The sequence below is a fragment of the Molossus molossus genome, unplaced genomic scaffold, assembly GCF_014108415.1.
Source record: "Molossus molossus isolate mMolMol1 unplaced genomic scaffold, mMolMol1.p scaffold_m16_p_14, whole genome shotgun sequence".
Lineage (NCBI taxonomy): Eukaryota > Metazoa > Chordata > Mammalia > Chiroptera > Molossidae > Molossus > Molossus molossus.
This window is the reverse complement of record NW_023425349.1, coordinates 44,700,688-44,727,941: the sequence shown is the minus strand read 5'-3', so window position 1 is coordinate 44,727,941 and position 27,254 is coordinate 44,700,688. Positions and strand designations below refer to the sequence as shown.

The following is a 27,254-nucleotide window of genomic DNA, read 5'->3' as shown; positions in this document are numbered from 1 at the left end:
GCTTTTCTGAGCCAGCTGCTCAGGGAATTCCAACACAACGTGATGAATGAATACAGACCTGCCCTGAAAAGGAGGAGGAAGGGGAGCAGAACATACCACCCCAAAATACGCCTCTTTGGCCTAAGGATTTTTTGAGCTGATCAGTTTTAAGAAACAGCAAACACAGGAAAAGCTCTGAAAACCTAGTAGATGTTATCCTTTCGTAGGGGAAATGTACATTTATAAGAGAAGTCTCCTTTGTAAGGGCGTCTCCCTCTGTGTACCAGGAAGAGAAGGATGACTCTAAATCACAGGAAACTCTTATCAGTGGAAAACATTCCCATAAATCTGCAAAACAACCGTATCCTTCTTGACTGTGCATTTCCTGGTAACCTCCCTTACCTGGCCTTTCCCACCCCCAACATCTTTCTTGTGTCTTCAGGTAAAGAAGGTATTTAAGGGGATGGCTTGGGCCACTCTCAGGGAGTTGCTCAATATTCCTGGATATCTGTCTCTCATGTAGACAGGAGGTATGGGTATATATACCTATGCATAAAACACACTGATACATGTTACTAAGCTTGTTTGTTTTTCTCCTGTTAATCTTTCTCATATAGGGATGGGGTCTCAGTCTTTAGAAACTAGAAGCGTAGAGGGAAAATCATTTCTCTTAACATACAGTTTGGCAACTCGTGATGGGACCTGCTGAGATACTGTTCTTGGTCTGGAGCCCGCAGGTCGGACCCTGAGACACCAGCAGGAGCCACAAAGGGTGAGAATTCTTAAAGTCGGCCCTCCCGAATCTCTGAACCCCCAAAGGAGAGAGGGCCGGAAGCATTCACCTATCTGTTCCTTTCCATAATTCAGATAAGCAGGAAAAAATATTTATATGAACTAGTTCCTTGGGTGTAGAGATTCTGGTAAAGATTTTTATTGTACTCTTGTTTCCATTGATCCCTTTCCTCCCAGAGATGTTTTCTGTTGAGTCTGTTTTGTGTGTGTGTGTGTCATTTGTAATAAGGAGGAAACCCATAGGTCGCATGAGATTTTCCTTTTGTCTTATTCTGTGTCTTAAGAACTTGCTGTTTTGACCAGTGAAGAATACTTGCTGGTCTCCACCAGCTGGAAGACGCAAGCGTGGGCGGCCTCCGGCAGCAGCTGGGTCGGCTGGGAATCGGAGACTCGGGCCACGAGCAGCGTCTCTGCCCCACTCTCTCAGGAGACTTTGTCCTACGGGGCCCTGGCCCAGCCTTTTGTCTCTGGGAGTGCACTTTGTGCCTCTTTTGCAACCTCTTTAGGGAAGCCTCTTGTGTCCACAGGTAAGTCATAAGGATTATTGGTTTGAGTTGTTGAAATTAGTATACCACTGAATATCCTTCTTACCAATGGCCAGGCAATGGATCCTTTAAATTGAAAAACTTTTATAGTTAAAAAAATTCTAGAGAGCTCTCTTTCTAAACATTTGTCTTTCTGGGACCTATGGAATGCTCGAACTGAAAAGAGAACTTGAAAGCATGTGGCATCCAGACAAGGGACTCTCTTAACAAGATGAAATTACAAAGCCCTTGTTACCTACACTTTCGGAAGATCCTGTGAGATTGGGAAAAGAGAAAGCTCAGTGGCCATTCACAACCCCATTCAACAGGAGCCTTGATGGCTGCTCAGGGGTGTGCATCCCACTCATGATCATGCTGTATTGATCAGACAGGCCAGACAGCGCCGAGGGAAATGCCCGCAGGAAACATGGCCAGAGCTGCTCCCAGCCCTCCTGCAACAAGGAGGAAAGGGACCAGCTGGAAGCCAGCCGCCAGGGACTGAGAGAAGAAATAATAGAGGCTTTCCCCCTCAAATGAGTTGGTCCAAGGTTGAATTTGTACACTTAAAAAGGAGAGCATTTGGAGGCCTTTCTTGAACACTTTATACAAACGTGACAAAGGCATACTGCATGAAACCCTGAAATTTCAGAACATGAGAATCTGTTGATTTCTGTCTTGGAACGGAGATCTTCTCCCTGATACAACGGAGTGACTTGAAGATGATGTACTTGGAGGAGCAGGTGACCCAATTGTTTGAGGAATTGGAAACAACTGTATTTGTCTTACAAATCTTGACCAAACCAGAAGTGCAGTTATATAAGCACTATGAAGTCCACCTATCCTTACCAGTTTCCTTCTCAGAAGGCTTGTACACATGGTAAAAGATTGGGTCGTTGCTAATAGAACTGTCCCGCACTTAGTAGAGGAAAAAATTGAAGAGTAATGACCTGAGATGTCTGATAATAGGCAAATACACCAAAACTCCTTGGAGAAAACGTGGATGCTTTCTCTGTGCCTTTGAGATAGAAATTTTCCACCCTCATCTTCTTTAGGACCTGGGAGCCATCTCTTTGAAATGTCAACTTTAACGAGATGACTCTCATCAGAAGGAAAAAGCTGTTTAGAAATTGGGCAAAAGAAACAAAAACAAAAACAAAAAAAAGCTTGCGCCTTAACAAATACTGGTGAAAAAAAGTTTTAGTTATCTGAGTAGGTAAACTCAACTTAGTCCATCTTCCAGAAACACAATTTGGATCCAACTGTTCTTTTATAAACTAATGAGTTTTGTATTATTAAAAAAATTTATTTTCTTCTTTATTGATTTTAGAGAGAGAGAAGGAAGAGGGAGAGAGAGATGGAAACATCGATAAGAGAGAACATCGTTTGGCCACCTCCTGCAATACCTCCACTGGAAATTTGTCCCACAACCTGGGCATGTGTCCTGACCAGGAACCAAACCCGTGACCTCGTGGTGCATGGGTCGATGCTCAACTACTGAACCACACCAGCTGGGTCAGTTTTGTATTATTCTACCTGATTCATGTCTAACATTTTGTAACAGTAGCCATAGGTCTCTGTGTCTGTCTGCACATTTATGTCTATATGTATGTTGTAGATGTGTGATATTTTTCTACCTCCAGGTGATAGGACAACATTAATTTGTGAAGAGCTCTATTCAGTTGGCTTTAAAATGTGTGTTTATATGAAATGAGTATTTATAGACTCAGAAATATGAAAACTAACCCAAATGTTTTCTAAGTTCACATGATCTGGGAAATACTCAGTAAATAAAAGCTAGTTTAAGTTGACTTAATTAAAGTAGGCATGCGTTCAGACTTGTCAACATTGGATATAATGCACACATACAACGTTTATTCCACCAGGGTGTATTAGTCAAATAGGCTCATGTTACCTTTGCTACAAAATTTGTCAGCAAGAAAAATAACAGGATGATGAATAACTTTGTTTAATGTCTCATGAAATTTTCAGGAGGAATCTATATATGATTTTTAAAAACAAGTGAATTAAATAGATGTAAGTGCAATGACCTTTTAAGTGATTATGAAGTTTTATAACATATGTCTAGTTTAAAATAGGTTCCAAATCTTTGGGGTAACTTGAAACCTTAAATTTTTGTTAAGTTAAATGACAGAAATTCATTCAACATTTACATAATTTCCAAATAAGATAAAGTACTGAAACATTGATTACTGAATATAGTTTTGTCTACTCTTGGCTTCTTGTTACAAAGTAACGAAACTATTTGGGCCTGTTAGTAAACACGTCTTGTGCTACATTGAACAGTTGTACTATGAAGAAGGAAGAAGAAGGATGTGCTTTTAGAAATTATGAAATGTATTGAGAAATTTGCCAATCTACATAATGTTGGTGTGTAGCAGTTCAAAATTGCTTACTTAGTTTTCAATAAAAATTAAGGTTTCAGGGAGAAACATCTGTAATACATTCAACAATAAAGATGAGTTTAAATAAAAGATTGCTCTTGGTATAAACTAAAAAAAAAAAATTAAGGTTTTAAAGGTTGGGAATTCTAATTATTATATGTAATTAAAACTGTAGAAATTGTAAGGGAAACCTTTATATGCACAGAAATTAAGATGTGTTTTTGGTTAAGAAAATGCATGAGGTATGGAGATGCATTTTTGTTAAGGGAAAGAGTAATTTTTTCTTTTTCTTTTTTGGTACTGTATGTGCCCCTAGCGGAAACTGAACCCAGGACTCTCTGGTCCGCAGGCCGACGCTCCAACCGCTGAGCCTAACCAGCCAGGACAAGAGTAATTTTTTCTTAAAGTACAATCAGTTGTTTCAAAATTGCCAAGTGGAGAATAAAGAAAAAAATAATGCATATAGAAAGCTGGAAAATGAGAAAGAGAGGGACCCTTGTGTAATTAAGTTAGCTGAAGTGGAATTACTTTATTATAAGGGTTTAAAGATAAGCTTTAATATCAATAGTGTACTTATATAAAACTGAAATGTAGTTTTCTTTCATCTGCTAACAGGATTGTCTTGAACTGTTGGTCTGCTCCTGATGAAAAATTGTGAAAGGTTTTTCTTTACTCTTTCAGGTCATTTAAGAAAGCAAAGGTTTTGCTCTACTAAAATAATCATGTGCTTCATATTATCTTTATCACTAGGTCTTTGATTACTTAGGAAAACCAAGTTGTCTTAATATGAAGAGCTAAATTTTGCTCACAAGTATGTAACTTTTTTATCTGCCTTTAAATTTTTTTATTGTCACTTTGATTAAGTAGGTGATTAAGTATTGTTTCATAATGATCTGTGATCCTATTTTGTCAAGTATCCAAAACTTGATACTTTGGGAAAATTTCCTACCTTGAACTAACTTGGACTATTTCAAAGGGCCCCTAGAACATCTCAAGATTTCTCTCTCCTTGTAAAAAGAGATATTAAACTAATTAGGCTTTTGTTATATTACATGGGAAGAATTGACAAGTAAAGCAAAAAAAAAAATTTAAGTCATATTTGTAGAAAAACATGTTATTAATATGTGTTCCAGAAATTGTATGACATTCCTGGAAACCTGTGTCCTAGTATAATGTTATCACTTGTAACTCCAGGTACTATCTTAAACTGTGTGTCACAGAAACAATCAAATGTCCTTGTTGGTTGTATTATAATGAACTCTCACCAGATCTTTAACCATGACCATTTTTAAGTCTTTTGTCATTTCCAGAAAATATTGTTTTGCTTTTGCAAAAGCCCTTCATATTCAGGGAGATTCATGGAAAGAACTCTGAAAAGTACAGATTTCTGATAACTTTCAAATTATACCACTGAACTGGGTAAGAATTAACCAAGAAAATTCTAAGGAAAAAGTAGATTCATAAAACTGCAAAAAGAACGAGATCAAGAAGGATTTATGATCTGGGACTGAATTAAATAATAAGGATGATTATAATTTGTATACCTCTTTTAACGTTTTGTTTTTCCAGATTTAAGGAAACTTTTTTCTTTTCTCTTAAACTATCTGTGACTTACAGTAATTTGGTAAGTATACTTTTATGAACAAGATGAAACAACTATTCATCTCCCTACCTTATTCCTCCAGAATTTGCAAATTCTGAGTATTCTTGTTTTCATGACAACATAGTTATTTGCATAAGTTCAAATAGAATCTGTTCTTCTTGTAACAGGACACAATTGGAAACATTGGTTTTACTACCAAGACTTTGACTGAAAAGTCACATTTGAGAATGTACAAAGAATCATATATGACCAGACAGTTTTAAGGAGTTTTAATAAAGCCCTTTGGAAAAGCTGCCTGGTACCTTGCTTATAGGTTTCCTGGCAGCCTTACCACTTCCTGGCAGGTGCAGTAACCTCAGGATATATTGGGGACCTTGAGAGGAGAGGAAATAACCCAAATATATAGATATTGCAGGCAGAGTTTGAGGGCAAGACTTTGGCTTTCAGCCTTGAAAGGCTTTTAAAAAGTCCAAGCTGTTGCCAGGCCAGTGTAGCTCAGTGGATTGAGTGTCTCGTCCTATGTACTGAGAGGTCCCAGTTCGATTCCCCATCAGGGCACATGCCCAGGTTGCATGCTCGATCCCCACTAGGGGGCGTGCAGGAGGCAGCCGATCAGTGTTTCTCTGTGTCTAAAAAATCAAAAACATATATATATTTTTTAAAGTCCAACCTGAGATTTCTTATGAAAAATTGGAGCAAAGCAGATTTTAAAATGCCTATATCTGGTCAATTAGTCTTCTTGCTGCATCTATATAAAATAATCAGGCCAAGTTTATTGAGACTAGATTTATTTTGCAAACAGATTAGTTTTACTGTAATTATCTTTGGTAAAATGGGGTGATTATGGGGAAAATTGAAGCTCAGTAGAAACTATAATGCACCTTGAGGATGTGTGATTCTAGTCCTGTTAACCACCGGAGGTTTTGTTTCCTACCTGTAAACTGGACTGGATGCTGAATTCTAGTTTCCTCAAATAATCTGACTACAACTCTTCAAAGTAATGTTTCCAATTTTTTTCCCACTCTTTTAACTGGGAATCACAATTCTGTGATATTCCTAGAAATCTTGATATGCCTTGGTATGTTGTCACTTGTAATTCTGGTTATCTTTAAATGGATGTCACAGAAATAATCAGATTTCCTTGTCAACTGCATTATAATAAAATCCCATCAAATCTTTAACTATCGCCATTTTTAAGTCTTTTGTCATTTATAGAAGTTATTGTGTTGTTTTTGCAAAAGAGTTTCCCAAAGCCCTGCAAACTGAATGTGAACGACGGATATAAACTTCAGCTACATGGCCACAATAGCTCCTATTCAGATACTCCTTGTGCCTTGTGTCGTGTGGGCCCCTCGGTTTACAGAACACTCGGTGACATCAGAGACATTCAAACTGCACAGGATGCTTCATCTAGAAGTCTTCTGACTAGCTGCCCTCAAGACTCAGACTCAGTTTATAATTTGCTCCAACCATACAGGCCTAACCTTGGGAACCCACCTGCAACACCATCTCCTGAAATGAGACACAACTATTTACTTGAACTGACCTAGTCTCAAGATTAAGAAACTGGTTCAAGGAAATAAACCAACTATGTACCAAATTCAGCTTCTGGTCTTTGAAACTCCTTTGAAGTTTCAAAGGGGAGCAGAATATACCACCCAAAATATGCCTCTTTGGCATAAGAATTTTTTTTTTTTTTTTTTGAGCTGATTATTTTTAAGAAACAGCAGACACAGGAAAAACTCTGAGAATGTAGAAGGAGTGACACTTTCATAAGGGAAATTTATAAGAGAAACTCTCTTTGTAAGGGTGCTTCCCGCTCTGTACCCGGAGGAGGAGGAGGGCTCCAAATCATGAGAAGCTCATCAGTGGAGAAGGCACCACATTACGTCTACGAGACAAGCCTACCCTTGTTTACTGTGCTTTTCCTGGTACCCTCCCTGACTTGGCCTCTCCCACCCCCATCGTCAGGTGGTGGCTTAGGCCACTTTCAGGAGACGTAGTTTTCCTGGGTGTTTCCCATGTACACAGGAGGTTACATGCTATTAAACTTCTGTTTTTCTCTTGTCAATTTCTCCTTTATTACAGGAATAGATCTCAGCCCCAAACCAAGAAAGTAGGGGTGAAATTACTTTTCCTGTCCTACAAGGACATTTAGAAAGTTTCTGAGTAAACTGTTAAGTTACAGCAATTTTCTTTTTAGGAGCAGAACCATAAATCAACCACGGGCTCAGAGAAACACAACGACAGAGTGAACGGCAGAATGGTGTATTCTCAGCCTCCTCACAAAGGCACAGCATCCTGGGGCATCAGGACTCTGGCGGGTCGCGTTGCATTCGTTAAACAGTTGGGGCGTTTAGCCATTTCCTAAGTGTATGAGGCCTGGTCACGTACACGGGAATATACATGTACACACATACCTGCAGCAGTATAACATACGTGCTGTCTAGAGCCCATTCACCTTATGCATGGGGAACCAAAGTAGATGTTCTGACATAGTCATTCATTTGGCTTAGAAAGTTCATACACCACAAAAAAACTATTTCAAAAAAAAAATCTGTGGTGAGATGGTAAAAGCATCACATTTTTCAGCATAGAGAGAGAAAAACACTCAAAAATGCCTCAAAAAGCTTAAATCTCAAATTATTAAAAAACAAACAGAAATTACTCAAATGAATCCTGGAGGTCTCAAGGCATGATCTCTAAATTAACAGCCCCCGACCCTGCCCTTATGTGGTTTTTAATGGCTGTTAAACACACTTAAACTTATTTTTAGAAAAACAACAACAAAACAACCAAACAGTAAATCATGATGGCTTTTTAAAATTCTATAAAACCTCAAATTCAATAATTACACAAAGTCTTACAGCTAAAAGTCAAGAAAAGAAATGTAAAAACAATTTTGGAACCAAGGCTCTCAGAAGTCTTGTTAAAACTCAGCGCCTGACACGCTCCAGCCCGTCTCTGCGCCTGCGCCGCGGGACCAGCCTGCGGCCTGGCAGAGGCTCCTGGAAGTGGATCACCGGGGCCTGCGCATCCCGCATCCCGCATCCCGGCGTCCCCGAGAGGAGTGAGCAGCCGCTTCAGACCAGGTTGAACTCCTTCAGGTTCAGCTGCAGAATCGTGTCCTTCACGGCGGCGAACACAAAGCGGATGTTCTCGGTGTCGGTGGCGCAGGTGAAGTGGGAGTAGATGACCTTCTCCTTGTCCGGGTTCTGGTCCTGGTAGAGCTTCAGGATAAAGTCTCTGGCAGCTTTCACGTCCTGCTTCGGTCCTGGGCATGAGGGCAGGTAGAGGAATAAGCAAGGATACCAACTCGCCACCAGCTACTCCCCCAAATTAATTCCACTGTCCTCTTGTTCTTATCTGGGGTCCTTCTTTAAGCTCTTATTGCTAGAGGATAGTGAACCGGGCACAGGATTTTTTTATTACAGCTCATCATGAACCTGGAAAAGAGTGTTTTAATGTGTCTACTGGTATCTAAAAATTGTACTCTAAGGCAGCGTGTTGAAGAATAGTGACTCAATCTAACTTTCTGGCTTGGCCCACTTTTGAAGAGAGGTCATTCTGGGGAGCTGGGGCAGGCAGACGTGTGGGCTAAGAGAGGGGAAAGGAAGAACGAGGGGAGCCAAGGCTGCCAGGCACCCAAGTCTGGTCTCAAAGCCTGCGGGCCCCAGGGCCGGCACAGGGAGCCAGGAAAGGACAATGCTAAAACACTGCTCCTCGGTCAACGTCAAGCTCCCTGATCTGACACCTCCGGCACCAGGAGTCAGCACTAGGTCACAAACTCTCCTGCCTTGGATGGGTCATGTACACAAAGAACCTGTGTCGACTCTGTGTCTGGGGAAGGGGCTGCCACCCTAACACAGGACGTGCCAGGTGCTCTGAGCAACACTAGGAGTGCAAAGGTGAGTCAGGCACAGCCTCTGCCCTTAGGAGCCCCATGGGGAGACAGCTGGGTAAACCCAGGCCACCAACAGAGCATGAGGGAGTGCACCTGCTGGGGGACTTCCTGGAGGAAGAGTTGCCGGAACCGGGTCTAGAGAACAAACTGGAGTGGGCAAGTGTACCCCAGGCTGGGGGAGGCAGGGTGGAGCTGCGTTCGCAGGCGGGACGGTGAGGGAGCCGGGTAGCGGCAGGCGGGGAGGCCCCGTGAGCCACGGTGAGATCTCTGGGCTCATGTCAGCGGGGTGGACAGGATGGACACTTACCTGTGTATTCTGGGAAATAGCTAATTAGATGAGAGTACATGATTTTCTCTTCCAAAAGGTCCTTCTTGTTTAAGAACAAAATCACGGATGAGTTCAGAAACCAGGGGTAGGTGATAATGGTTTTAAATAGGGCTTTGCTCTCTTCCATGCGGTTCTAAGCGAGAAGAAGAGGTGCTCCGCGTTACCCAGAAAGAAAAGCAGAACTTTGGAAACGACAGGTCAGATGGCCGGTTCCATTTCTATCCACCTGCCCTCACCCAACTGCAGTCTGGGGGCCACTGTCCTTGCTGAAGCTGGTGAGCATGTGGGGGCCCCTCTCCTCAACTCTAGCCCCAAACTAACATGTGAGGACATAAGAAAAGCTTTTGTGCAGTATGGGAAAAGAAGGTTCCTGCTCACATTTGACAAAGTTCTGTGCGTTGTTACTGGGATTCGCAGGAGGGGACATTCACAGCTTCGGCCCAGAGACGCCTGTGCTATTGGGAGTGACCTCAGACCGTGCCAGGGGTCACAGGATGATGAGGGGAAGACCTGCTCTTCCAGCGGGGCCCCCACCCTTGAAGACGCTGGAGGGAAGGGACCCAGCCCTACGCTCCCTGTGGGATTAGCCCGAGTGCTCTTCCAGGGGAGCAGGGTCCCTACTGTATGGATGGGAATGCTGGTCACAGAATTTAAATATGTTCCCGGGCCCATACAATAGCAGGATTTGGTGGGAATTATGCAAAAGGAAAGTAAACTTTCTGGACTTTAGACGTTGCCAAGAAAAATCCTAACTGTTCAGATTTATGTTCAGATAGAGTGGGAGGGAAGGAGAGAGAGAGAAACATCGACATGAAAGCGACACATCGAGTGGTTGCCACCCACACGACCCAACCAGGGCCGGGGACAAACTGCAACCAAGGTACGTGCCCTTAGCGGGAACTGAACCCTGGTCTCTCCGGACCGCAGGCCGACGCTCTAACCGCTGAGCCAAACCGGCCAGGGCAGTTCAGATTTATGGAGAACAGACAGGGCACATACAGAGCTTAGCCAGTGACGACAGTTGTTCTGCACAGCAGTCTGCTCTCTTGCTCTCAAGTATTTCTAAGAGGAAAAAAATAAGAACTTGCCCTGGCCGGTTTGACTCAGTGGTTAGAGCATCGGCCCGTGGACTGGTGAGTTGCAGGTTCAATTCCGGTCGAGGGCACATGCCTGGGTTGCAGTTCGTCCCCGACCCTGGTCAGGTCGATGTTTCTCTCTCTCCCTCCCTCCCACTCTATCTGATGATAAATGGAGAAATATCCTAGGGTGAGGATTAAAAAAATAAATAAGAACTTCCCTTTTGGGAGTTCTGAGAAACATCAAAGCCCAGAGGGACATGCTCTAAGTCTCTATTTCCCCCCAACTCCCAGACATGTGGGCTCCTGCTCAATATATTTTTGGGGATTAAGATCTGAAATTTATTGCTTTTAAAGCTTCTTTAAAATTTATTATGATCTTATCAATAACCACCTCTAAGGAAACATATGACAACACAAAACGATTCAGCACAAGGAGAGGGAGCAGCACCTGTCTACAACCAGAAGGGGGCGCCTAGAGTGCAACCATGTAGTTTTTCTCCAAATACCTTGTGATTTTTTTTTTTAGGAGAGAAGAGAATGTTTAGTTTTTTAGCATATCAGGCTTTTTAAAGTACTTGTCCCTTGTGCACCTGACTAATCTGAGTTTCCTGAGAAATGTCAAAAGTAATTCCTGAGACATATTTTTCATACTGTTAACTTGAGGACTTTCTTTAAAAAAAAAATGTATCCACTGGAAGAGCTGGGCAGCCGCCAAGATTTCTATTCTTTGCACAATGACATTAGTACATGGGTTAATCCCCCACTAATTAACTAATGTAACTGTGCTTCTCAGAGGAAATTATGCTCTCAAGATATATATGATTTGTTCATAGTTATTACCTAATCCTAGACAGAGTTCCTGACTTACTTTTATGCCCTAGAAGCAAGAGACGTTTTTCTGCGAGGTGACGAGGCCTTGGGAAGGGCAGGAGAAGAGGTGGTGGGAGGACAGCGGTGGCCCCGGAAGCCACCCCATCCTCACAGAGAAGGGACTCTGACAGTGTCGCTTTCTGGGCAGACCCAGCTCATGGAGCTTGCCCAGCCAGCGCTGAGGACTCTGCAGAGGGCACTGGCAGCCTGACAGGGTGGGTCCGGCCCAGCCCCCGCAGCTGGTCCCTTCCAGGGACTGAAGGGCAGACGCCGTCCGGGAGGCCCCGAAAGGCTCCAGGGACCACTCTCCACACCAGCCCAGCTAGGGCCTTGCAGGTCAGGAAGCCTGTTCTCAGGTCAAGTTTTTATAAAATAGCCTTGTTCAACTTCAGCTGTAGTTAGCATCCCTGGGGGCTTGGAAAAGATACCCCAACTCAAACCCAGCAACAGGAATTTCTACTGTGGGGTCCAAAAGGTGGTGCTTGTTCAGAAGTCCCCAGCGGATTTCAGTGTGCAGCCCAGGCTGATGGCCAGCGCCTTTGAGGGGCCCCGCCCCGCGCCGCACCGGGGACCCACGCTCGGCCGCGCACACCACCAGGTTTCCTGCCAGGCACCCATGGAATCCCAGTGTGCACCCAAGTGTGAGACCAGGTTTCCAGGTCAGTGATTCTCAAAGTGACACGTGTATGGGTATCGCCCGGGAACTTGCTAACATGCCAATTCTGATTCATTCCGTCGGGGTTGATCTAGGAAGTCTACATCTCCAGCCAGCATCCAGGTGGTCTGTGCGCCAGTCCACTTACTACACTTTGAGCAGCAAGACAAGTTAACCTCAGGAGTGGAGTCTAAGGCACAGCTGGCTGGCGGTCAGAAACTGCAAACAATAGGTCTCTGTCTCCCACAGCTCACCAGACTCCCCACCTGGCATACCTCATTGTCACACTCAGCCAAGACCTGGTCATATTCACTCAGAGCAACCAAAAAAATGATGGAGGTGACGCTCTCGAAGCAGTGGATCCATTTCCGCCTTTCAGATCGCTGGCCTCCAACGTCCACCATCCTGTTCAACAGAAACAGATCTCTCAAAGGCCGGAATGCGAGCTCCTTCCGCCTGGGAAATCGGAAATCTCTGAGAGCGGCAAGGGGACCTCAGCTGAACCGTCTCCGCACCGCTGCTTTGGGCACAAGGACCCACTGGCGTTGCAGGGCCCCGGCCCCCACAGGGGTACAAAGTCGGGTCCTCTTCCAGGTCCACTGGCCTTCTCCAGGCCTGTGCCGCTTCCTGTTTTCATGGCTCTAGTTTATCCACAGATCCTTCCTACATCAGGTGAATGCTGCCCCCTGTTCCCTATAAAGATGCATAAGTGCCCTCTGTTCAACGTGGGAAACGAGTGCGTGTGAGGAGACTGAGGGACTCGCAGCCGGGGACAGACCCCAGGCCTGCCTGCCGCAGGAGTCCGGGTGGGCCGCTGCACCGCAGACGCGCATGCGCTCGAGAGGCCCGGGCCTGTCCGCGGGGGTGACTGCAGCGCAGCTGGAGCCAGCTGTGGACACACATGCGGGCTCCCTGTGACCAGATCCTCCAACTAGATAACACGTGTTTTCAGTAAAACAGCCCAGTTTTTAAATGTTGGCCCAAAAGTTTCTTAAAACACCAAGTGGTCCAAAGAGACTACATCTGTGGACCAGATCCAGGTTCGGGGAGTTGCACTGATGCCGAAAATGTTTAGGTAAATCCGTGGGCACGGAAGGTGCTCACAGAGATGCAGATTTCCCGGGGCGTGGCCACAGGGCTCCCCAGCGCCCCAGAACCACTGAGATGTGACAGGACCTGTGTTGTCTCAACTAAAAAGCACGTGTAGTAACTGTCAGGAGATCAAGGGAGCCCATGGGTACAGAGGTGCGATGGAATCCGCGGGGCTGTGCGCACGGTCCATGTTGTCACTCAGTTTTTGCCATAATTAAATGCAATGAAGACCTACTTAATCATCCTGTATTTATACATGACAACCCTCATACAGCTGTAAAATAGTTATATATTCTTATGTAATTTTTAATACACATTTTTGTATTGATTCTTTGTTTTCTTTTTTGTTGTCATTAATCCTCACCCGAGAATTGATTTTGTTTTTTTTTGGGGGGGGGGCGGGAGGTGGGAGGGAGACACACACATCGGTTGGTTGCCTCCCGCATGTGCCCTGCACGTGCAATCTAGGTACATGCCCTTGACCAGGAATCAAACCTGCGACACTTCGGTGCGCAGGCTGATGCTCTGACCACTGAGCCACACAGGCCAGGGCCTTAGTTTTCTTTTTTAAGAAAAATCTTGGAGAAAGGAACAAAAGGGGAGAGAAATATTTTCAACTTCATGGAAAAGACATCAGTATATTCAATGTGTGGGTTACAGAAGTATAACATCTGTGTGTGTGAGAGGCGGGGTGTTACACACAAGAATCATCCCAGACTCTTCATCTCTGAGGGGAATGGGAGGTGGGACCCTCTCTATTCTAGGACTTGAGACCGACCACAATTCTAAATACCCTATAATGGAGAGGGCATGTTGCCCTGGAAGATAGAACCCCTTACAGGAATACCATATTTAAGAATCCTTTGGGGGACTTCCAAGCCTGCACAGACAAATTCTTAATGGACCATGTCAGGGAGACATTCTTACCGGAAGATGATGTTTTCCAGGTCAAAGGGATACTCAATGATGCCGGTCGTGGGCACTCGAACCCGAAGCACGTCTTGCTGTGTAGGCACGTACGACGGCAAGGCGATCCGGTCAATATCAGTCAGGTAACTGTCAGAGAACAAGGCGCCGAGACTCGTTTTAGAGAAAGGAGTGTCATCACACTCCAGGGAAGTCACTCCAGCTCAGAAGAAGCCTGCTCAGGTTCATGGGTGCCATCCTGACCTGACCGGCAGCCCTCCTACAACTGTTTTGGAGAGAATATGGGTCGGGCGCTCCCATGAGCCTTGTGGGAAATCTGCAGATGTTCCATCACTTCCTGCTGGTTCTAAGTCCCTCACTGTCTGACTGGTGAGAGAGATGGCAAGGCTGGAGGAAGATGTTGGAATCTACCCTCCACCTCCAAAGACCCTTCCCCTCCCACACTCGCCCTCAGCCACGCCCATTATAGAAGGCAGACGCTGTTCTCACACGCTTTGCTCAGTGAATCAGAGTTTCTGACACAGCATCAAGGCATAAAGCAGGCCAAAAGGAAGTGCTTTCAAAAGAACAAGAAAAGGTTTTCCTGTTACACGGGGAAATTAAACATCTAACATAAACCAAAAGTTGTCTTGGATTACTTTTGTCATATATTATGGTCCTGAGCTTAAAACATATCACTTTTCTGGGGTAAAAGAAGTGGGCACTTAAAAAAAAAATTTCTTAAGCCCTTATAAAAGGCAACATAATGAACTCAGGCTCTGGCCAATGACAGAGCTGGTGAGTCTGAGCCCATTGGTCTTCTGCAACCTACACCATGTGCCTGATACGTGACCCTAAGGCTAATCATTATTCAATTCTGCGTGTGTAGTTTCTTTTAACTCAGACCTGTCCTGTTCCACCAGACTGTATGTTCCCTGGCACTGGAGAGCACTGGTTGTACCTGCCACCCTTACCACAGTGCCTGGGCCGTGGCAGGCACACATCACATTTTTGTGCACTGAATGCCTGTCCAAACAGCAGGCATGACTAGCACAGCAGATGACAACCACTGACCTGCACCAAGGAAATGCACAGTGTCTCAAGTCGCACCAGTTCCAAAGGCGGGGCAGTGGTCCGGGTTTCCTTTCTCTGCTGCAGCTCTGCACCAACCTAGTCATTTTCAACGTTCCTCTCATCCTTGCCCCCATTTTTAGGGCTCCACTGAATTGTATGGCAGCCCCAGTAGGTTTTTTCCAAATGCATGTACATCAAGAGCCTCAGCCCCTCCCCACAGAAGCAAAGATGCTAGTCTCTCTCCAAGAAGGGCCGGGATGCCCTGGCCGACTGGGGGCTGTCCCTGACTCCTCAGCTGTCACAGGCCGTCTGCCCTCCTCTTTAAAACACTGCTTCTCTTCCGTCCCTTTTCTGTGCCCAGCAAGCACCTGAATGGGACTTTCTTGTATTTCCTCTTCCTACTTTGCACCTAAATGCTCCTGAACCCAAATCGGTTGTGCCAACCTAGGTTAATAGATTAAACATTCAGCCTGGGACAAATGCCAAAGGTAAGATTCCAGCTTCCTTGTCCACTCACTGCCGTGCCTGATGGGGGAGGGGGCGGTGCATCACCCAGCCACGCCAGCTGCCAGCTCGGAGGGCAGTGACAGCTCCTGGAGGGCAGGGGACGTCTCGGGAAAGGATTTCAGGCCCTCGGAAGATGGAAGCTGAGGTGGGCCGAAGGGGACGGAGCTGAGCTGCAAAAGCAGGAATCATCTCTTGAAGAAGGACCATGATTCAACTATCTGCCCAGTGATCCGTGTGCCGAAGGCACTGCCTTAGAAAATTCTTGAGAAATGAAATTCTGTGATTTCCCTGGGATACTTTGCATGCAGGACCATCTATTTTTGTTTGTTTGTTTGTTTACCCTAAGGATAACATTTAAAACTAGAGCTTTATGGGTCAAAAATATCGTGTGTAGGCCTTTGCAAGTTAAACAAAGAGCTCCCAGGCTGAGCTTCCATGTTCTGGGCCCGCAGAGCCGATCTTTCCCACTAGAGGGCAGCACAAGACCAGCCACTGCTGGGCTTCTAGCATCAAGGTCTAAACCCTGATTTTAGGTTTTAGTGTAATTGGACCTTGGGTCTACTGATCAGAAGGCAATGGGATATGGAGAGGGGGAGAAGCAGATGCAGTCCCCATTTAAGTCAGATATTTCAGTTCCACCAAGGGAATCTCACATTTGATTTAGCTTCATTGAAAAGGACAGAGGCTTGGTGGGGAAAGGCAGGTATGGGCAAGGAAAGAAATCTGGGATCCATGGGGGGAATAAAGGTTTTAGGAGGTGGGAAGAGGCCGTGAAGTAAGTGGGTACAGACAAGCGGGAGGGAGGCAGTGTTGCCCTGAGGCAGAAGCAGCTCCTGGCTCCCGAGAGCCCCGGCAGCCCCCTCCCCCCCCTAGGCTCTGTACTCACTATTTGGCAGAGTCTGACAGCTGGTACTCCCTCCTCCTGTCGTAACACTCCTGGATGCCTGGGTCCAGCCAGAGCTGCTTGATGGCACGCACCTGGTCCCTGGAGAGCGTGGAGACCCTGTCTACTTCCACTTCTCTGATGAGCTGGGCGTTTTCCTACTCAGAGGAAAGAAAACCTTTTATCAAGCAAAGGAAACCAACCCACTGGTGACGGGCACCAGATGTGCCCTGGTGCTGGGGTGTGGCAGGTGCCCTCATGGAGTGGAGCAGATGTGGCTGCCTCACTCAACGGAGCGCCCGGGACCCTGCGCCTGCGGCTGTTGGTCCCAGCACTACGCGGAGCCAGCGTCACTAGCATTCAAAACCGAGTCTAAACCAACACTGGGCTGATGGGTCATCATGGTACTAACAAACTCACCGCCCTTTCACGGGCTCCTTATTTAAACACCAGCATAGCCATGGAGAGATGTAAGAATAACCCTGGTTACTGTCCGTCCCTGCTGAGGGAGGTAGGGAGCGAGCAGCACTGTCCTCAGAGAGCTGCCAGACAGCAGCGCCGCAGAACTGCCGTCCACCCTCCTGTTCCTCTGTAGAAAGGCGGTGGTGGTGTTTTTCCAACTGAGCTTATTTTATACAGTAGTTTTAGGTTTACAGCAAAACTGGGCAGAAAGTACAGGGAGTTCTCATACAGTCTGCCTTTCGTTTCTCATCCTTACCTGAGGTTATGTTTTTATTGATGTTAGAGAGACAGGAAGAGAGGGAGGGAGGGAGAGAGAAACATTGATGTGAGAGAGAAACATCAATCAGTTGCCTCCTTCCCCACCCCAACTGGTGATAGAAAACACAACCTAGATACATTCCCTGACTGGGAGCTGAACCTGCAGCCTTTTGGTGTATGGGATGACGCTCCAACCAAGTGAGCCAGCTGGCCAGGGAGTCTGCTTTTTATTATCACGTGTCAAACTCTCACTGGGAGAAGCATTCCCACAGCACCACCCCCCCATGCCACTAATTGCTAAACTGTTATGTTTATTATCACCATCATTATTAAATAATTACTGCTCTAATACCATTGCCCTATTATTTCAGTAATTAAGATCAGTATTGCTGCAATTATTACCATTACAGCAGTTACTATTTCTTGCCCATTTACTAGGTTAGGTGCCAAGGTTTCCCATACATTATCTCATTTAATCAATGGAAGGCTAGCACAAGACCAGAAATCTTTCCAAACCTTAGCGATTGAAAAGGATAAGGTTGGCCTGCATCCACAGCACGCCCATGTGCTGGGCCCGGAGACACAGCATCCCATCCTTGGCTGCAGCAGACACGGGAATTCTGCCCAGAGGAACAGGGGCCCGAGCCCTTCGTCACCCTCCCATCTTGCAGAATCTCCTCGATGACATCACGCAGAGCTGGCTCTCCAGTGGCAGCCGAGTCAGCAAAGCATCCACACAGCAGCTGTGATCTCCTTGCGTATCTATGGTACCCCCGGAAAAGTTGCTCATACCTTGCATTGCTCATTCTCATTAATAGTCCGGCAGGAAGCCAGGAACAGGGAGATGGAGATTCACCCGGCTCGAGTATGGCCCAGGGCTGTGATGGCATCAGCATGACTACACCACATCCATCGCAAGAACAGGGATAAACTCTTCTGCCTGACTGTGGGATCCTCAGGCAGGCAGAGTCTCCAACAAGGTCGCAGCAGGATGGGTTAGTGGGACGTGCCCTGGATGGAGAATCAGGACCCTGGGCTCTCCGTAGTGCAGTAGGACTTCTAAGAACCCCAACAGGTTATGTGCCTCTGCGTCCTTGTTTGTAAAAGGAGCCAGTGATTTTCAGGGGAACCTGATTTGTAAAGTATCACCCCAATGTAAGTAGAATTAGCCTTAGTATTGCAGCGGATGTGTAACATTTCTTGTTTGCAAAGCAGGACACATGGACAGTCCCTAAACCACAACTTCTAACCCTGCCCACCGTCACACTGGGCATCCTCAGCCCTGTTCTCAGCCAGAGAGAATGGTAGGCGGGGAACCTGGACAGCTGCGCTCGCATGCAGAAGGGCTGCCTCCCACCTCCTCCCCTGCGCTCTCCACCTCCCTCTTCCCCAGAGGATCACAGGGCCTCTTCCCACCCTCCAAGTTTAAAGGGTCTGTTTTCTTTTTTTTAAATCCTCACCCAAGGAGATATATATATATATTATTTATTTTTTAACATTTATCTTCAGACAGAGTGGGAGGGCAGGGGAGAGAGAGAAATGAGAGAAACATCAGTGTGAGAGAGACACATTGAGTGGTTGCCACCTGCATGACCCCAACTGGGGCTGGGGACCAACCGCAGCCGAGGTACGCGCCCTTGGCTGGAATCAAACCCAGGACTCTTTGGTCCACAGGCCCCACTCTAACAGCTGAGCCAAACGATCCAGGGCTAAAGGATCTGTTTTCCTCTGTCTCTTCACGACAAGTCAGGAAGCCACAAGGGCTGAGTCAGTGTCTTGGTCCTTCTATCCCAAAACCTAGGGCGGTGTCTGGCAGAGGACAGGTGCTCTCTGTCGATGCAGGTGTCCAATAAACATGTGTGGCGTTCATAAAAACATATCTAACAGACAGTCACAAGGCAAAAACAGCAAAAGGATGCTCGGGCAGGACGGAAGCCTCTGCCGGGCGTGGTGGGGGCACCGGGAGCTAGAGGACAGGAAAGTCTCAGAGGAGGAGACACTCTGGTGACTCCTGGCCAGTGTCTCTCACTGTGCTGACTGCTAAGAGGGAGAATCGTCAGGGACATTACAGATACTTCTGCCTCTCCTCACACACAATGTGGGATGGTTGGTTGTTCACGCTGAATGAAATGGAACAGAAGCAGCATTTGTCTCTCAGGAAAGAACTTCAATCAGTCGGGAAGCCTGGCTGAGGGAGGCTGCAGAGACCCCCCTAGCACACCCTATTGCATATGTAACATGAGTGAGAAATCGACTTTCATTGTGTTGAGTAAACTGAACTTTGGGGGCAGCTTGTTACTGCAGCACAACCTACTCTATCCTGACTGACACACATTGCAATGGGTAAACCCAGCATCTGGCTCTTCCAGTAGAGAGAAAGGGCATCACGGCGACATTGCGAAGGACGCAGGCTTCCAGAGGCTGCTGCTGCGGGATGGGATCTGGGGAAAGACCAGACCTGAGCTTTCAGGTAGCCAGGGGCGTTCAGCCAGGAGAAGGAAACAGTTTGTTCAGTCAAGTGAGGGGACTTTAGGGGAAATCTGGCCTGAAGGAAAAAGAGAACTCTCCTTAGAAACCCAACAATGGGGCTTGAGTTTGGAACAGACTGAACTCAGAGGGCCCAGAAGTGTTCCGAGTTTAGGGGTCTCCTCTTGGTTAGCTCTCCCATCTGTCAAGATCTTTTTTTTTAAAACTGCTGATGGTGAAATAATCTGACTTGCAAAAATATGAGGGAAATGGCACAAGAGTTCCTCTGTGCCTTTCAAGACCGCCCTAATGCTAACGGTTTACCACTTTGCTTTCTTATTCGTCCCCTGCCCCTCCATGTGTGTGCATGCACATGCACACATACACACATGCGCACATACACTTTCCGGAAACGTTGAGAGGAAGCTGCAGACACAATGCCTCTCTACCTCTAAAGACTTCAGTGTGGTATTCTAAAATCTCAAGGACATTTGCTTATATATCACAGTATAATGATCAAAATCAGGAAACGAACATTGATACAATCTATGTCATCTAATCTTCAGACTTTATCCACAATTTGCCATTGTCCCGTTAATGTTCTTTACCTACCTGATCTAGGGTCACAGTGCATTTAATGGTCTCTATTTTTAAATTAATTTATTTTATTGTTTTTGTTAAAGATGTTTCTCCTTTTCCTTCTGTAGACATCCTCCTCCCATTCCTGCCCCACCTCCAGCATTGTTGTCTAGGTCCACTGTTTACTCATACATACATGTAAATTCTTTGGTTTATCGCCCCACCCCCACCCCAGAAGTCTGTGAGTCTGAACACTACTTCTACGTCTCTGGGTCTATTTTGTTCATCAGCTTATTTTGTTCTTTATATTCCATAAGTAAGTGAGATCATATGATACCTGTCTCTCTCTGATTGGCTTGTTTCACTTAGCATAATACTCTCCAGGTCCCTTCATGTCATCTCAAAGGATAAGAGATCTTTCTTTCTTACAGCTGCATAGTACTCCATTGTGTATATGTACCACTACTTTTTTATCCACTTATCTATTGATGGACACTTGGACTGTTTCCAGATCTTAGCAATTGTAAATAGTGCTGCTATGAACACAGGGGTGCATAATTCTTTTTGATTGGTGTTTCAGGCTTCTTAGGATATAGACCTAGAAGTGGGATCACTGGGTCAAATGGCAGTTCAATTTTGAAATTTTTGAGGAAACACTATATTGATTTTCATAGTGGCTGCACCAGTCTGCATTCCCACCAGCAGTGTACTAGAGTCCCCTTTTCTCCACACCCTCACCAGCACTTGTTGCTTGATGATTTATTGATGGCGGCCATTCTGACAGGTGTGAGGTGATACCTCATTGTTGTTTTAATTTGCATCTGTCTGATGATTAGTGATGTTGAGCATTTCTTCATATGTCTCTTGGCATTTGTATGTCCTGTTTGGAGAGGTGTCTATTTAGGTCTTCTGTCCATTTTTTAATTGGGTTCTTTGTCTTATTTTGTTGAGTTGTATGAGCACTCTATATGTATTGGAAATTAACCCCTTATCTGATGTATCATTGGCAATTATGCTCTCCCATACAGTGGGTTCCCTTTCCATACTGATGCTTGTTTCTTTTGCTGGGCAGGAGCTTTGTAGCTTCTTTCGTCTCCATTTATCTGGGAAGGTCCCGTGGTCAGACATGTCATCTTTGCCTTCTGATGAAGAATGGCCTGACTGGGAATGTTCTTGACTCCCGTCGTCTTGAGAATGGCTGGTGAGAGTGAGTGGCACAGCCGAGACTCGGCATTCCAGGGGCACGTGCGAAGGGAAGGGATGAGTGAGGAAGAGAATGACCTGTTTTTAAAATAAATATTGAAATAGGAGATGAATGACTTGTACAGCAGGCCCTCGAATACTGTCATTTCATTAGACAGTTTGTTGTCATGGTGGTGAGATGCCACAGGAAGTAACTCCTGTGTGCATCAAGCAGCCTGTGGTAGAACTGGTTTTGTTACGTGTAGTTGCACTTGAAGTCGCAGAGCCCCTCAACAGCGTTAAGTGAGGACCGGCCGCACATTGTGCCCTGTGTCTGTGACAGAGTGGGGTGCGCTCACTGTCCTCCGGCCTGGCTGGCTTCACACGTGGGCGCACGGCACTCTGATGGGCCTGTTCCAACCACCTCCACAGGGCACACCTCCAGAGCAGGGGTCACTTGTGAGTGTGGGAGCATTTTGTGCCATCTAAGACTGGCTTCTTCATCTCATGGACAGAGAAGGAGACGAGCTGGAAGAGGATCAGGGTTAGAGAAAGGAGACTCGAGTCGGGGACATGCTGACTGCGTGGTAGCCGACATCTAAGCGGAGCTGTCCAGGACACAGACGGTTAAAATGGGCCTATAGTTCCCGGGAGAAGCTAGGCTACGGGAGCCTATTGCACTGACATTGTCTAGCATATTCATTTCCTTAAAAAATCACGGAGGAGCCCTGGCCGGTTTGGCTCAGCGGTTAGAGCATTGGCCTGCGGTCCAGAGATACCCGGGTTCGGTTCCCGCTAAGGGCGCGTACCTCGGTTGCAATTTGTCCCCGGCCCTGGATGGGTCATGCGGGTGGCAACCACTCAATGTGTCCCTTTCACATCGATGTTTCTCTCTCTCTCATTCTCTCTCTCTCTTCCTCTCTCTCCCTCCCACTCTATCTGAACAAAAAGTGAAAAAATATTCTCAGGTGAAGATAAAAAAAAAAAAATCATGGAAGAGTAAATATTACAGGAGCAAATTCAGCAGATGCAACAGAAACATGGCCGGTTTCTCACTCAGCTCATACCTGGCTTTCCTCTCTCCTTTCTCAAGCAGAACCACCACTGCCACGGCTCCGAAGGGGACACAGGACAGATGTCCTCATGTCTGTTTGGCTTGGAAGTTCCCAGGGCGTGCTGCTTCACACGTGGGCCCGCGGCTGCCTGGGTGACAGGCCCTGCTGAGTCCGGGAGCCTCGGGCTGGAAGCCAGAGCCCAGCGGGCAGCCGGGGCTCCACCAGGTCCTCTCTGGGAAAGCCCCCTTCACCACCAACTGCCCAGAGCTCTCCGAGGCGCGTGTTCGCCCTGAATCGGGGAGATTCTTCGCCTCGTCCGGCAGCCAGAGTTCGTATCCTTGCATCAGACATGTAAGCATTGCCATTAGAATCTACGCTCGTTCACGTATTCTCGATGATTAAAGCCTGATGTAACATTTCAGGTGTCTGCTGTCATAGGGGATAGCTATGAACCTCACAAGCTTTGTGAAAACAAGTGAGATTAAAATAAAATACATGATGAAAAATGCAGTTCTCTGTAACGTAGCATTTCTGACTTTTTGTACACTAACCCCTACTTAACATCTACATCAAGATCAGAATTATACGGCATCTCCTAGTAAACGAAAATTATGAAGATAAATTTCAGTGCTCCATGGCCATCAGCTTTTAAAGCATCTGAAATGGTGCAAGGCCATCTATAGAGAAAGGAGTTTTTTCCTATAGAAAATAAATGAAGAACTCCTGGTAAAGGAAGACTGGAAAGTTCCAGTCAACTCTTCCACTAAGGACAGCTAGAAATGGTGGGGGGAAATATCAGAAAACTAAAGAAGTACTAAATAATTGCTAGGGATTGCAGTTTAAGGGCTAAAGCCCTTGGGAGCCCTCTGGCTCTGGGTTGGGACCCCAAAGAGCACCCTTTGGGGGTTGCAACTCAGCTTGGAATCATCACAATCTCAGAATTGAATATCCCCAGACACCGGCATAAGAAAAGGAAATTCAGTTTTGGAGTTTGGAAGATAACATCTTCCCTACTCTCAAATTATTTTTTCATGGGTATCCAGCACACCAACCAAAATAACCAAGCATAAGAAGAAAGTACAACTCCAAAAACGGCAAAAAGTGAAAAGATGGAAAAAGACCACGCTAAGCTAAGCCAAAGGAAGCTGGAGTTTCTCTATTAATATAAAAGTGGACTTGAGCCCAGCCAGTGTGGGTCAGTGGTTGAGAGTTGACCCATGCACCAGGAGGTCGCCGGTTCGATTCCCGGTCAGGGCACATGCCCAGGTTGTAGGCCCGATCCCTAGTGCGGGGCATGCAGGAGGCGGCCAGTTGATAATCTCTCTTGTTGGTGTTTCTGTCTCTCTCGTTGCTGTTTCTATCTCTCTCTCCCTCTCCCTTCTTCTCTAAAACCAATAAAGAAAAAATAAAATAAATAAATAAATAAAAGTGAACTTGAAGGTTTACTTATCAATAATGCCTCACTAAAGTTGAAAAAAGTAGACTTTTAAGGTTAAAAACATAACCAGATATAGGGATATTTCAAATGACAAATGGTTTAAAAGACGTAACTGTTCTAAAGTTCTATGTGGTTACTAACAGGCTTAAAACAGAGAGAGCAACATTTCTTAGGTCTAAGTGGCAAAACAGACAAACCTTCCTTTCACAGGAAAGGCTAACGTACCTGTCTCAGTAACTGATAAACGAAAAATTCAGCGAAGACACAGGTGATTCAAACGTCGTTCTCAACAAATGTGGCCTTGCAGACACACGTGGAGCCTGTTTCAAAGTGACTGTAGCATGTGCACTGTTTTCGAGCACATCCAGAATATTAACAAAAGGGACCATTTATTAAGATTTCATGTAAGAAAAAATTTTATTTTCCAGTATCTTCTAATCAAGTTGCAGCTTCTTTTTCTTTCTGTATTTTAATTTTTCCCCCCTTTATTAGTTTTAGAGAGAGAGGAAGGGAGCGAGAGATAGAAACATCGATGAGAGAGAACATCAGCTGGCCGCCTCCTGCGTGCCCCCCACTGGGGATCAGGCCCACAACCTGGGCATGTGCCCTGACTGGGAATCAAACTGACGACCTCTTGGTGCATGGGTCCATGCTCAACCACTGAGCCACGCCGGCCGGACAAGTTGCAGCTTCTTTATGGGCTCATTTCCACCAGCCACCACGTCCCCAGCCCACCTCACTCCCTGCTTCCGGCATCTGAACACCCAGCCGCTGGTGTAGGCTACCTGGGTTTCTCCCTGCAGAAAGCAATCCTCTGCACACTCAGAAGGGAAAGTAAGTTTTTCTAACCCAATTCCAGATTCAAAAGAAATCCTTATTTCTACTCAGATATTTGTCCTTCTCTTTCTCATCTTTTCTCCAACAAAAATAACAGAATTTGCTGGCCACAGAGTGTTGGCACGAATGGCCACGTCACTTTCCTTCCCTGTCCGTCAGAACTTCAGTGGGTTTCACTGAAACGGTTCTTTCCGAAGGCTCAGCAATGCATTTCTCCGGCGCACCACCTGCAGCTACAATGCCTGTAACAAGGAGACGGAGGGACGGACTCCGAGTCCAGCACGGTGTCAAGGTGGCTGGGCTGTAGTGACATTCCCCAGAACCTCCTTCCTTGGGTGGTTCCAGGTCAGGGTTAGCAACAAGCAACATGTTTTCTACATTGAGAGGTTATTTTTCACCTTTCAATTTTAATTTATTTCCCCCGTCTTATTGAAAAATCACTGACGTGGACACAAACTGTAAACGTTTAAAGGCACACAGCATGCTGGTTTGATTTCCGTGTACTGTGAGATGACAAGCACGACAGGTTCGGCTAGCACCCTCCTCTCACACAGGAGCGATGTGAGACAGGCCTGGGACTGGGCGCTGGTAGGCCCTGAGGGTCCGAGCTCCGCTTGGCGCGCGCTGTGGCTGATCGTCTGGCCGCCCTCACGGGCATGAAGCAGCTCCCACGCAGATCTCAGATCTCCCTTCAGCTTCTCCAAATCCCGGGCAGCTTCTCTATGTCCCAGGGCAGACACACCTGCAGGCCCTGGAGAAGGATGCCAGCTTCTACGGGCGTCATCATGGAGGTGGTAAGAGTATATGCAGGCTCCTCTTTGTCCCCTGGGTTCTGGTTTGTGTCTTCAGCAGAGTGTGTCTCTGCTCTGCCTGCTTCACATCCAGCTGTCTCCCCGCCTGCCAGCCCTCCCGACTGACCACCAGACACACAGAGGCAACAGCCGTGCAGCTCCGCCTTCACATCTCCAACAGTGAAGACAGTGCACTCCCTACAATAAACCCACCATCTATGCCACCGCAAGCAACGCTGATTTCCTGACAAAGCCTAAATTGATACCTAGGTCCTTCTCTTCTCATACATTCAATTCTATTTGGGGACAAAAATCCCTATAACCTTAGGCCCAGGTGGTGGAAGCCACTGAGTCCTCAGTTCGGGTGACCTAAATGTCCCAAACTCAGCTGGGCCCTGGCAGCCAGACGCAGTCACGGCTCAGTACTCAGCCTCTCACACCTGCTCCATCTAGATCCAGGACTGGCATCTGAGAATATAAATGGGACTGTGGCCCTGCCCTTGAGGAATTCAGAATGACAGCTATGCTTTTGGTGGGAACTACATCAGATCTAGTCACAAACGCTCAGAGATCAAAGAAAGGGGGAGATTTCCACGGGGAAGGAGTGAGGGGTTGGGCTAAGATTTCCCACCACAGGTGGCCTGACGTTTGTAAGGAGAGGTGGGCTGCCTTCCCCCTTCCTGCATTCGTGAAGGTGGATTCCTGACTGTACCCCCCAAAGGTGGCCGTGTGAAAGGGCGGGGACAGATCAGCTCTTTGCCATATGCCCTTCCCCACACGTTCCTTCCTCTGAGATGCTTTGGAAAGCACTTGAACCCCCTCGGGTCCCAGGGTGGCTGAACATATTCAGGGTATAATTTACCAACAGCACCTGAGAGCCCCCTGTGGGTGCCCACCCCCCAAAGGACTGAGTGTATTTGGCCAGTGCAAGCTGCCAGAAAGTCACTTGATCTTCTCTGCACTAGCATTCCATAGTGCTAAAGAATGTACTCTCTCATTATGAGACGCCATCAACATCTAGTCTGGTGGACGCCCTTCCTTCAAAGTATAAAGGAAAACACCCGCCATAATCATTTTTTCTTGAAAACCCAAAAGCAACCATTACAATTTTCGGGGATACCAAGTTGTGAATGCAAGAGACTGTCCCCATTCAAGTCCCAGGCACACACAGAACCCCAAAGGACAAGGGGCTGTTTCTGCTCCTGGGACCCAGGGTCAAGGCGGTCTGGGTTGGCCCTAAAAATTATTAGTATGACCAATGTGTCAGCCCATCGCTCTCCTGTCTTCTCTAACCTCAAAACAACTGGAAGACAGCATCACAGGTGGTTATCCCCCCCAAAGATGATATCACCCCAACTCTCTCCCTTTCTCGTCACAATTCCTCAGTGACCCTGAGGGCCCTGGACCCCTGGTTCCTCCCGCAGAGGGAAATGCCGGTGGCTGGGCCTCAGAAGGCTCACCCACTGTTCCAGGCGATGGAGGTTCTTGGCAGTAACCGGTGACTAAGGACTGGTGCAAAGCGAGTCCCTCCTCAGGCCCGTCAGAGCTGTGCAGACATTTGACCAAGTTTCATACTTCCCGTCAACAA

The 27,254-nt window shown here is 46.5% G+C and overlaps 1 protein-coding gene across 1 annotated transcript in view; it reads right to left on the bottom strand.

The window, feature by feature from the left end:
- Positions 1–8,383: 8,383 nt before the first annotated feature.
- The window catches only part of GNA14 (G protein subunit alpha 14), a 157,522-nt gene continuing 138,651 nt past the window's right edge, over positions 8,384–27,254 (bottom strand). Inside the window, exons 3-7 of the mRNA XM_036261141.1 lie at positions 16,602–16,756; positions 14,156–14,284; positions 12,412–12,541; positions 9,512–9,665; positions 8,384–8,574 (exon numbers count right to left, since the gene is read on the bottom strand). Of these exons, the coding sequence (XP_036117034.1) occupies positions 8,384–8,574; positions 9,512–9,665; positions 12,412–12,541; positions 14,156–14,284; positions 16,602–16,756 (759 nt within the window). The remainder of the gene's footprint in view (positions 8,575–9,511; positions 9,666–12,411; positions 12,542–14,155; positions 14,285–16,601; positions 16,757–27,254) is intronic.